The sequence below is a fragment of the Leuresthes tenuis genome, unplaced genomic scaffold (assembly GCF_036924035.1).
Source record: "Leuresthes tenuis unplaced genomic scaffold, fLeuTen1.0.hap1 SCAF_10, whole genome shotgun sequence".
Classification (NCBI taxonomy): Eukaryota; Metazoa; Chordata; class Actinopteri; order Atheriniformes; family Atherinopsidae; genus Leuresthes; species Leuresthes tenuis.
This window is the reverse complement of record NW_027325364.1, coordinates 35,900,787-35,913,941: the sequence shown is the minus strand read 5'-3', so window position 1 is coordinate 35,913,941 and position 13,155 is coordinate 35,900,787. Positions and strand designations below refer to the sequence as shown.

The 13,155-nt window shown below is 37.9% G+C and overlaps 2 protein-coding genes across 3 annotated transcripts in view; one reads left to right on the top strand and one right to left on the bottom strand.

The window, feature by feature from the left end:
* The window catches only part of tcaim (T cell activation inhibitor, mitochondrial), a 382,005-nt gene that overhangs the window by 294,658 nt on the left and 74,192 nt on the right, over positions 1-13,155 (top strand). The window lies entirely within an intron of this gene.
* LOC140316926 (sodium- and chloride-dependent transporter XTRP3-like) overlaps positions 4,626-13,155 on the bottom strand; it is a 31,759-nt gene continuing 23,229 nt past the window's right edge. The window contains exons 8-11 of the mRNA XM_072395006.1: positions 12,517-12,718; positions 10,313-10,472; positions 9,167-9,332; positions 4,626-6,411 (exon numbers count right to left, since the gene is read on the bottom strand). Of these exons, the coding sequence (XP_072251107.1) occupies positions 6,241-6,411; positions 9,167-9,332; positions 10,313-10,472; positions 12,517-12,718 (699 nt within the window). The 3' untranslated portion in view covers positions 4,626-6,240. The remainder of the gene's footprint in view (positions 6,412-9,166; positions 9,333-10,312; positions 10,473-12,516; positions 12,719-13,155) is intronic.

The window sequence follows — 13,155 nt, the reverse complement described above, 5'->3', positions numbered from 1 at the left end:
ATTTATGTGAACTTAATATGCAGTTAAAAGAGGTCAAACAAGCAAATACCTGTACATACATGCATTGCTTTGAAATACTCAATTTTGATATATTTGTTTATAAACAAATATATAAATATGTACTAAAATCTGGATCTCACAAACATCATAAAACTCAGTGACGCTACTCTTCTCACACAAATGAACTGATAACACTGTGATGCAGGGTCGGTAAAATCTTTTGTGAGATGCTCAAAGGTACTATTTATGGCAGAAGTTTCTGACTGGCATTTCCTGATATAATATAATATATAAGGGGATATTTTCTCAGAAGAGTCTTTGAGTCTTACACCGCTGACATTGTTGCATATAAATAATCTTGACCTTGAGCATAAATATGAATGATTTCTCTGTGTGTCTCTACGGCTGATCAAAAATATGAGCCTGTTTTGTATGATTAATCCATAGATTTCTTCACTTTCTTCTTCATTATATTAAACATTTCTGCCTTTATATCCTTCATGCTGTAAGCCAGGTTTATAGTTGTGAACCATTTTGGGGACACTTTATCAGCTGATTAGATATGATGTTAACTATTAAGTTATTTATCAGAGTAGCTACTCTAATGATCGTGATACTTTGAACAACCTTGATTTTACAGTATTTGATGCACAGAAGTGCTTCCTCACTTATCGTTTTATTGTGTGTATATTGCTCCTGAGTCTATTTTTTCTCTGTATCTTTTTCTTGTTTTATTGGGCTATATCATTTTATGGGGCATTTTCAAATTCATTTCCCTCTGCACTTTGTTAAACTCATTTTGGTAACACATGTCCACGGACTGACAGCTATGTTCCAGGGCTGATATGTATTTTGTAAATTTAACATCAAATGCTTCCATTTCAACATGAACCCCATTTACAGGAAAGTTGTGAAATTTCTAAAATTGAATTGAATTGAAACTTATACCTTTATTTAACACACACAAGTACAAAGAACTGATTTTCATTGTTTACATTGACTAACTTCATTTAGAAAATAGAAACAAATGTAGTAAAAGCTGTTCTAGTTTTATAGATAGGCAGAAAATTTGACAGAATCTACAGTAACAGCATTCTGGAAGCACCTGATGACAGCAGGTTACCTGCTGACAGGTGAGGGTGTCAGGATTGGATATAAAAGAAGCATCCCCCAAAGGTTTAGTCTTTCCAACAAGGATGGGTCGTGGCTCACCACTTTGTCCCAAATTCCATCAGAGAATCATCAATAAGTTAAAAAAATATTTCTCAGTGTAAGATTGTAAAGAACTTTGGTCTTTCGGCATCTACAGAACAGAATATTGTGAACAGATTCAGGGTAAATTTCAGTGTGTAAAGGCCAAGAACAGAAACCATCGTTGGATGAGCTTGGAGCCCTGCATGAGAAACCGTCAGGCCACCATGATCCATACAGCCACATGGGCTCAGGAGGAGCTGGGAAAAGCATTTCCACTCAATAAAGTCCATTACTGCATCCAGAAATGTAACCTGAAACTGTATCACATCAGGAGGAAGCCATATATCAGCTCTGTACAGAAACACAGCTGAGTTCTCAGGACACAAGCCAGTGGACACGTGCTCTGTGGTCAGATGAGTCCATATTTCAGCTGCTTTTGGGAAAAAGCCAGCGTCTGTGATGGCATGTCGGTGGATCAGTGTCCATGGCATGGATAACTTCATCTGTGCGAAAGTACCATTGATGCAGAGGTGGATGTTGGAGATTTGGAGTGACAGATGCTACCATCAAAGTGAAGTCTTTTCCCGGGAGGTCCGTGGTTATTTCAGCAGGACAGCGTCAGACCTCATACTGCACGACTTCTAACAGCGTGGCTTCATGTGTGTGCTTAACTGGCCTGCCTGCAGTCCACATCTGTCTCCCATTGAAAATGTATGGAGCATCATGAAGAGGAGAATCTGACAACAACAACTACTGTTGAGCAGCTGAAATCTTGGATTCAGCAAGAATGGACATAGATATGCATTGAGATAATGAGTGGATTACACTATAAAAAAGATATCACAAAGTTCATGGCTTGCACTGTGGTACAATTATGACAGTGTTGGAAAGATAAGAAAATAGATCTTGGTCAATAAAGAGGTACAGTTTTCCTTATCATGCACACATGGCATTTTTCTTTCGAATAAGGCTACATAAAAATGGAATGGTCTTCACAATATTTTATAGTTGATGTTGTTTAAAAGTGTGTATGGTAAAAGAAAACCATTACTAGGAGGAAGAAGAAACAACATCACATTTGAGGCTGCTAGCACCATGATGTAATGGGTTAAGCTGTATTAAGATCAATTAAAAATAAAACAAGGGCTTCGTAACAGCAGGAATACTCAGGATATTTATTTAATCATGTTTAAAATGCCAATTATTAGTTTTTTTCACATGACTGCTGATTCTTGTACATATTTTGAACATTATTCTGGACGAATACAACACTTTTTTTATCCAGCCATTTTTCAGTGAAACACTGGGTCAAAACTATATTCAGAACAAATTATGAGATCTTATTTCACAATTCATTCACAGTGGTTATGGTCCAGAGCACTTACAAACACATCTGCACATCCTCCACACAATCCCTTTCCTCCGCTTGTGACTCAGTCCATCATACTTCCTGTGGCAGCCTTAGTCTCCCCATTCAGTCAAATGAGAGAGACAGACAGGATGGAAAAGTCAGAAGAAAAAAAGTGTTTTAACACACACACACCCAACAAATTGCTTGCTTAAACAGTGTTTAGATGCAGATTTGAAGCAGGATTCCTCCTTTAACTGTTGAATAAAGCTAGCTGCTAAGGTAGAAATACACTGCACACTGTCATTAATGAATCTGAATCTGACCAGCTCTTAATTATGGCATTGACCAATGAAAATGAGTCAACCTGCAGTCTTTGTCTCTCTTTCTTTGCCTTGTTTATCATAGGGGCAAGATTTTTTAAACATTGGTTTATTGATCTTTTTACATTCCATTTTACATAGATAAGTTTGAATTTAAATAGTTTTTTGCTCATTTCTTTAATTTCTTAGGAGCTGCATAAAATATCTGACCGAAGAAAAGCAAACTTACAGACTTCTTCACATCATACATTGAACATGTGGCGAAAGCATTTGTACCTTTTTCTCAAACGTTAACTTTTCAGGATTATGGGGAAGCGGTGACTGAAATCCTATATCCCTCTGAAAAGTCATGAAAAGCTCTGGAAAGGTTCAAAAAAGTGTTTGCAGTATATGTATTTTGTAATTGTGTAAGACATAACTTACTTTTTATTCCTCACATCATTATTCTCGCTTTCAGCGGCAACCAGGGCTCTCAACTTTTGAATGCAGGCAAAAGTGACAATTTTTTTTCAGCGTGAACAATATAAAGTGTGGTGGGAGTGTGTGGCAAAAGACCAAAAAGCGTGACTGTCACGCTCAATGAGGCCGCCACAGCACGCACACACACACACACACACACACACACACACACACACACACACACACACACACACACACACACACACACACACACACACACACACACACACAAACACACAAAAACACAGTTTGAAGAGGATGAAATTTAGCAAGTTATTGTATAAGTTACCCTGAAAGTCACAGCTCTCTGCATTCTGGGAGCTCCTGATGTAAACATTCAATTCAGTTTTTTCCTCTGCTTGTAAAGTCATAACTTGTCTGAATTTGATGGCACTTTGTGTCAGCGAAGGAGCAGACGGGACTGCTAGTCGCTGCCGAGAGTTGGGAGAAGGCTGTAGGCAAGTGTTTACTTACAGCTTCTATAAAACTAAATAAGGCAGAAGCACAAAATCACATTTAATCTCTTTTAGGACAAGCAGGTATCGTTTTAATTAAAAAAATAATACACACACACACACACATATATATATTCAGCCTCAGCTTCACAAGACAATCAAAATCTAAAAGTTTACTCTCAAAACCTTTCAGCTGCATATCATAGACTGGAATACACTCTTCTAATTTCACCTCTTTCACCTCTTGTAGCTGAGCTAGATATTCCATTATCATTTATCAAAATGCTGTTTGTCTGTGAATACTGTCACCAAGGACTAGCTCAAAGGGAAGAATGCAACTTAAGAAAAAGCTCAGCCTGGCAGGTTGAAAACAAAGCCACTGAATATAAAGAGAGGAACTAGTAAGTCTTCTCTCACAAAATGGGTTTTACAAATGAGTTATGGGGATTTTTCATTGAGCTGCAACATGCCTTGATGGGGATTACAATGTAGATACAGTCATGATAACTAGTCCCCGTTGCAGTACCAAACCACATACACTCAGAACCATTCTCTAGGTAATGTTTCATATTTTAATGATGATGAGTGTGTCTGTTCCTGAATGTGAACACAGCTGTCAGGAAAATCAGCTTACCAGTGTCTGTATGACCTGAATTTGTCAAATTAGTTTGACTGATCAGAAATGATGTTCTTTCTCATTATAAGGATCAGACTTTGGTCCCCATAAGGAGTATTAGTCCCAACATGACTTGTGATAATACCATTTAAAGGTAACATGATGAGGTAACAACAACAAGAACACACCCACTCACATACACACAGGACAATTATTAGCATGAACTTCATATTTATTTGATAAAAAAACGCATCCCCATAAAGCTGAAAGACAACAAAGGACTACTCATGAGACGTGATGTGTTAATAACAATTCCCATCAAACTAATTCTTAATGGCAGTTCATTGTCACTGGTAATCACTGACATCTAGTCAAATATATAAGACTTGACGAGTTCTCAATTGATTAGATATCAAATATCTACAATATATCCAATACACATGTAAAGGTGTCCAGAGCAAAGGTCTCTGTAGTAAATTCATGTTTGATGCAGCATATCTACTACAGGTTCAAACTATGTTTACTGGTTCCCAATGACAGTATCTTAAAAAGCCTTAAAAAACAGATATGAAACTAATTATTAAAAAAATACTTATGTAGGAAAAGTAAATTTTGTACACCTTCTTACAAAGACCACACATATAAATCTGCTCATCAAAACATCAAAGCAAGCTATCTTCAGATTAATAGACTATTAATTCAACAACACTTTAATCAAAGTTCAACATATTTTTTTATCAAGCAAGTAAAAATAGAATTCAGGCAATATTGTGATATATTTTAGCAAATGTTTCCACAATTATATCAAACGACTTGTCTTTCTGAAATCATCATTTTTGGCAATAGTGAGCAAACTGCTCCTTTGCTCAAATATAAAAATACTAACCTTTACTTACTGAAAGCTACCTGACATGAGAAAAAGGTGCCAGCAAGTGTTGTTGCTAGGCTACAATCCAACTGTGCAATTTGAATTTCTACTAATATTTCTTAATTGATTTAAGCATGACGTGGCTCACCCAACCACAGAAAGAAATTAACATTTTAAGCTGAATGTGAAGTAGCATGACTTGTTTACAACGTATAGAATATAAAAAAAGTACTCAAACACTACATTTTATAGCTCATCGAGTAAACTAAAAACCTACATACATTCATTTCATTAGCCTACTACCATTTAGTGAACTAATGTATCTGTAATACTTTATGTTATTATACATTTTTTTTTAAATGTCTGACAATTAGACACACTACAGTGTATCTACACTAATAACATGACCAATATCAGTTCAGATGTGTATTTTTCTACTCCATCCATCTATCCATTTTCTATACCCGCTTAATCCAACTGTCGGGCCGTTGGGGGGGAGCTGGAGCCTATCCCAGCAGTCATCGGGCGAGAGGCGGAGTACACCCTATACAGGTCGCCAGTCCATCACAGGTATTTTTTTACTTCTATGTGAAATGTGAATCTCTTTGAATGTACGGGATATTGATTGAAATCTGACTCTGAAGCCTTTAATACTGAGTGAACCTTTGATTTACCAGAAAAATAACCCAAAAACAAAGGTTGAGTCTGATCTTTAACTCTGGATTTTTCTAGAAACACTGCACTCTTAATGCCATTAAAAAACATATTCTCTTGCAGTCAGAACACCTCAAAAAGCTTTGGCTGATGTGAAATTCAACAGGAGTGAAAGTAAAATGCAAAGAAAATACAAATGGCTGATCGTGGGTCACTGTTTCTTGATCAAAGATTCACTGACTGTTTAGCTGGAGGTCACGGACATAATGAGGAGTAGGGGGGCTGGTCCTGGCAGAAAGTCAGTCTCTGTCACAGTCTGGTCACTAAGCAGTGAGTGTGCTCACTGTTTGCTGCTGCTTGTGGTGTTTTCCATGTTTTCTCTTCTGGCAAAAGACATAGAGAGCTGTGAGGGGGACACAGCTCACTGACGACACCAACAGCAACCCAATGAAGACTTGGCCAAAGATCGGATAGTCCATCTGCTCCGTTTTACCCTGAAGATTCAACAGGTACAGTTAATACCTGACCTCACTAGTTCATCAATTACACAGGCATTTCAATAGAGCAAACAACCTTGTGTGTGGCTGACATCGTAGTTTTGTGGGTTATTTTATCACCAAAGTGTTTGAGTTTCGCAAAAATCATCAATCAGTTTTTTATTAATTTTATCGTTATGTCACCAAGGTGAACGCATGCTCTTTCAGTTTGTTTTTACATCTTTGAAATATGGGAGATCTTCTATGCGCTGCTGAACATGTTTAGAGCACAGGAACAATGTGTTTCACCAGTGGCTTTTGATATCAGAATCAGAGTTTATTTCACCAAGATTTTTCACAAGAAAAAAAAATGATGGCTTCTCTTGTCTGGGCACATAATCAGTCAATGAATTAAAAAAAATCAATGAAGTAATAATCAATTAAATACAAATAATCAATAAAGTAATAATAAATAAACTATAGTAGTAAACTATAGATTGTTTTTTTAAGTGTTTATGTGGTGGAGAGAGGGGGGTGTCTTGTTGAGGAGGCTGATTGCACAAGGAAAGAAGCTGTTCTGATAGCCAGAAGTTTTGGTCTTGATAGGCCGCTGCCTTCTTTCCAGAGAGTCTGAAAACAACTGTGTCCGGGGTGGGAAGGGTCAGCAGCGATTTTCCCTGCTCTCCTCAAAGCCTGGGGGCAGTGCAGGCTTTATTTTCACTTCATTTATAGGTCAGCAGCAGTAAACAGACATACACTGAACACAACTTAAAAGTAAATGTAGATAGCTTAAACAGGAACTATGAAATGTCATAAGTTAAAACAACAAAAACTTAAGACACCAAGACATCAGAAACTGTAATCACCACAGTCATCTCAGGCTAACTGGGGGCAGAATGACCAGTCACAGGATTTACAACCAGACACATCTAATATGCTGAAATTTGCACACATTTGTTTAATCTAACCAGCTCCTTAAGATTTAGGTTATTTCACAATTTGCTTGTATTGTTAGAGGGTAAATCCAACCCCTACATACTACACTATGTTGGATGTTATTACAAAACAGCTGAAGGAGAGATGAGGTTTCTTTCATGGTCCTTCCAAAACAGCAGAGTTGGTGATTGGTTGGTGGTTCAATCCCCAGCCCCTCCACATGTTGATAAGACACTGAACTCACATCGCCTCAATGCTTTCCGTGGTTTGTAAGTCTGTGTGTGTATGCTAGAGAGAATGCATCATATGGATTATGAAGTTGTGCTATATAAGTAAGGGCCATTCAACATCTGACTAATATTCCTTGTAATGATTACTGGAGTTATTTTTGATCAGGATCTGTACTTTGACACACATATATATCAGTTTTCTAGGACTGCTTTCTTTCACCTTCGTAATATTGCCAAAATCATAAACATTCTGACTCAGAGTGATGCAGAAAAACTGCTTCATGCATTTGTTACTTCAAGATTGGACTACTGTAATTCCTTATTATTGGGCTGTCCCACATATTCTCTGAAAAGCCTCCAGCTGATCCAAAATGCTGCAGCCAGAGTTCTGATGAGAACTAACAGCAGAGATCATGTTTCTCCAGTTTTAGCTTCTCTTCATTGGATCCCTGTTAAATTCATAACTGAATAACTTAATAAGCAAGCTACTTCATATTTTAAAGATCTCATAGTTAGATTTTAGTAGTAGAACGGGAGGCAGTTTGGCTTCAGGAAGCAGACACCCTCTCTATCGTTAAGATTAGGCTTCAAACTTTCCTTTCTGATAAAGCTTTTAGTTAGGGATGGCTCAGGTGACCCTGAAACATCCCATAGTTCTGCTGCTATAGGCCCAGCCTGCTGGGGGAGCTCCCATGATGCACCTCTCCTCCCTCCATGTACATATGACATCATTGCTGTCATTAACTTGTGTTTCTCTCTCTCAGCAGGTATCTCTGGCCTGGTGTTACGCTGCTTGTTGTCCCCTCTTTCCTGTCCTCTCAACCCCCAGCCGATCGAGGCAGATGAACACCCATCATGGTTCTGGTTCTGATGGAGGTTTCTTCTTGTTAAAATGGAGTTTTTTCTTTCCACAGTCACCTTGTGCACGCTCAGGATGGGGTTTTGAATCAAAGAGAAGTTTTGGTGCAATCTGTTGGTTTCCTTAGCTAGGCTACAATTTTTAATTGGCTCTGTGTGAATTGACTAATTTGGAATTTAATTAATTGGATTTTATTTTATTTATTATTCTATTACAATGACGTTGACTGTAATTGGCTTGAATTGGGCTGTATCATTGAAGTGCCCTGAGATTACATTTGTTGTGATTTGGCGCTATATTCACAAGATTGAATTGAATTGAATTTTTATTTCCTGCATAGTGGCTGTTTGGCTTCTTCACAGAATTTGTAACTGGAAATCTGAGTATCAAGCCAGCATGATTAAACCAAGCTGGAACTACGAGCTCACAGTCGTACACCTCTACCAACCAGGCAAGTTTGTTCAGACTCATGTAGTATATGTAGTGAAGACTAAAGAAACTCAGTATTCATATTACAACTTGATTTCTGACAGAGGACAAAGTCGGAGTCATGGTGGTTTAGCTGGTGGGTTATTGATGTATATGTATATGACTGTGAAGAAGATTATTTTGATTTGGACTTCAGGACAAAGAACTTTTCTCTAGCTTCTACCCAATTTGACCTCTGAATGTGTACATATTTGCAGCAGCTTGGACAGTGAAAATTAGCATGTGCAACACATGTAGTGAAAAAAAGGCCAAAACTCACCAGATCTCTGTTCCAAGCTTGGTAGGTGGGTGTCCCTCCTCGGATGTAGTTGGCAATGTAGAATAAGAAGAGGCCGATAAGGAGAAGGGGACTTACTGCTGCCCACATAATCTTCCAGTACCAGTTGGGACGATGACCAAGCATGTCTTCTATATCTTTTTCAAACCTTGAATTAATAAAAAATGCATTCAAAATTATTCAGTCAAGTTATTCAGTCAAGTTTGTGACAGCATTTCTGCCAAGGCAGAGGGCCCAGCCTGAGCCAAACTGTGCTTTCAGTGCGTTTCTTATTGTACACAAAAACTACCAGACTGAAATGAACTTTGGTGGAGAGATGGATCATGAGCTAAGAAAGAACCCATTCGGTTTTGGTCCTAATGCAGATCACTTTGCTAAAAACGATGAGACAGGGTGTTGACAACGGTGGACAAAGGCACATTTCAAATGCTCCTCCAGTTAGTCAAGCCCTTTTCAGATATAGGATACCCAAAATGAATGGATTTTTTGGCTTGTTAAAGCAATGTTACTCAGTTATCCAGACATTGGTGACTTTTATATGTTTGTTACGCTTAATTCAGATAAGTCTACAAAAGGGATGAAGAGAACAACAGTTTCCTGAGTATCAAATATGTTTGTGTTTCTTGTGATACAGAAGTTTGGCAAAGCATTTCATGGAACACAAAGTTAGAATACAGCCGCTAGTGCAGGGCAAATCATCAACAATTCTAAAATCTTTATTTTTTTTTTCAGTTTGGCTATTTCAAACTCTAAATTCCCATTAAAATATGTACAGAAATATCTCTTTGTCAGAAAGGAACCAATTACTGGTGTATAGGTGATGGATAGAGCAGAGCAGGACAGGACATATAAAAGTACTTCATGGGTATCTTCATGGATATCACAGTTTTCATTTTGCCACATGCTATGGCAAATTATTCCACCACTACTGAGCATGCCTGTCAGTTAATGCAACTGAATGCACTTAGGACTTATTCTGTGCTGAAACTGATGCATAATTGTTATCAGATTAAATCTGTGCTCATTTAAACATGTGTCTGAAAGGGGCTACATTTAGTTATGGCTACTAGTTGAGACAAAACAAAGCAGAACTGAGAGCCAATGAAGTTTTTACAATCACACACATACCTTTTAATTCCATAAAAGTAGCTGACAGTTATGACCTCAATGAGGACGATGAACAGCAGGGAGAAAGTGGCTCCATAGTCATTGAACATGACAAACCAGTAATTTCCAGACGTGGTGGTGAAGCCCAGGCCAAGCAGCAGACAGAACAAACACACGAAACCTGCAAGAAAATCAACCTCCAGTCACTGACATCAATTATTCAGATAGTTTCAAATATCCACATCCATTCTGATCGGTTATGGAATAAATTCCAATCTCCCAACCCAACGAATCAAGCATCTGGCCCCTTTTATTATGGGGCACCATAACCAAAAGTGTGATGTCTGAAAATCTACAAATTCTTTCTTCCCTAGAACTCTTTCTTGATTTGTGTATTAGAATATAAACACCTTTGCATGAGTAATCTTAGTTTATGCAGGCAGGATTGTTTTTCTCACCCACATTTGTCAATTTTTGACCTGACTCATCCGATTGCTGCCATAGTTTCCATCAAGCTAAGCTTAACCTGCCCAACCTGCAAATAAATGAGTAACACTGACGGGTTTTGGGACTATAAATTTAGTCACTCTGTAAAGTGGTATTAAAATACACTTGTGCTATTAGCGGTCCTTAACTGGTTCAGGTCCTATTTAGAAGGCCGGAGTTATTTTGTTATAATTCGCAGCTATGAATCTGAGCAAATGGCCATGACTTGTGGAGTCCCCCAGGGGTCAATTCTTGGACCTCTGTTTAACTTGTATATGCTCCCTTTGGGTCAGATATTGCAGAACTTTAACATCAATTACCACAGTTAAGCAGACGATACACAACTTTATGTGTCTCTGTCACCAGACGACTGCAGCCCAGCAGATGTACTGTGTCAGTGTCTGGAGGAAATAAACACCTGGATGAGAGAGAATTTTCTACTATTAAATTAAGACAAAACTGAGATCATTCTGTTTGGTAGCAAAGAGAAGAGGGTCAGCATTGGTAAATACCTTGAGACTCGGGCCCTTACAATCACTGACCAAGTTTGTAACCTTGGAGTGTTGATAGACTCAGATCTGACTTTCAGCAGCCACATCAAAGCTGTCACCAAGGCAGCTTTTTACCAACTCAGAAACATCAACAGAATTAAAGGTTTTCTCTCCCAAAAAGACCAGGAGAAACTCATCCATGCATTCATCTCCAGTAGACTCGATTATTGTAATGGTCTTTTAACTGGACTTCCCAAAAAGAGCATTAAACATCTGCAGCTCATCCAGAACGCTGCTGCTAGAGTTTAAACCAGGACTAAGAGATCTGAACACATCACACCAGTTTTAAAATCTTTATACTGGCTTCCAGTCAGTCACAGAATAGATTTTAAAAGCCTACTGATGGTTTACAAATCCCAGAATGGTTTAGGCCCAAAATACATCTGTGATATGTTCAGAGAATATAAACCCAGCAGAGCTCTTAGATCCAAGGACTCAGGTCAGCTGGTCCAGTCCAGAGTCCAGACTAAACATGGAGAAGCAGCATTTAGCTGTTATGCTGCAAACAAGTGGAACAAACTGCCAGTGGAGATTAAACTGTCACCAAATGTAGACATTTTTAAATCTAGGTTAAAAACATTTATTTTTTCATGTGTCTATGCATGAAATCTGCACGTATCTTTTAACTTATCCAGACTGTTGCTTGTTTTTATTCATTTTAATTATTTTATTTATTTATGTTTATATTATTTTACATATTTTTAATGCTTTTTCCGCTCCCTGCTGCAATGTTTTTATTTCATGTAAAGCACCTTGAATTGTTTTGTACATGAAATGTGCTACAAATAAATTTGACTTTGACTTTACGAAAAACTGCAGCAGTCTCCATACATCAATTGTAAGGTGATTTACAGTTGTAGACTGTTATACTTGTAAGAAGTGGGGAGAATACCAAACCTAGACTGCCTTGTTTACTTTTCATAACACTGATCCTTATATTTGAACAGGTGCTGCCTAGGCTCACATGTAACTTTAGGAATATTTTTTCCTAAACTAGTGTTTAAGTGTTTCCTCTGTGGATGAACAGATTTGGTGCTGTTTTATTTTTTCACATCACTAAGTTGCCAAATCTGATTGTCTTTAATATTTAAACCAGTGTGAATAACACCCATACTGCAAGATTTTGTGAAGACAATACAGCAAAGATTAATGTTCACTGGGACAATGAACGTTTAACATCAGCCTTACCATTAAATAACTCATCGCTGATGCCGGACATAAGTTTGAAGTCACGGAGAGGGGTGATGATGGCTGTGATATTGCCAAGCATACTTCCCATTCCCAGCAGCAGGAGCATGAAGAAGTACAGCACTGACCACAACTGAGACAATGGCATGTTCATAATTGCCTCACTGTACACTATGAAAGCCAAACCTGTCCCCTCCACTGCCTGAAAAAGACAAAACAAATATTATGTATGAGGACATGTTACAGACCTATTTTTGGCTTAGACTAGAGTCATGAATGTGAGGCATTGAGGTGGCCTTTGTTCTTCAAAGTAGCTGTTGTGTTATTAATCTTTTAACCTTTGATAATAAAGTATTATAGAAATCAAAGTTTTTCGCTGAGGACTCATTTTAATTTTACAACAAAGAGTTCAAGGCACAGATATTTATTGTCCTTTTTGTCCTCACCCACCTGTGAGGTTGACAATAATGAACCTTGTGCCTTTTTATAAACTCTGTCCAATATAGACTCTACATCAACTGTTACATCCAAAGAAAAAGGATCTGTTAGGGGCTGCCAGAGAGGGTTCTAGTTAACATAGGTGTACAAAAAGCTTAAGAAAAGTTAAAGAGATCAGGTGATTGACTAAGGAACATAAGG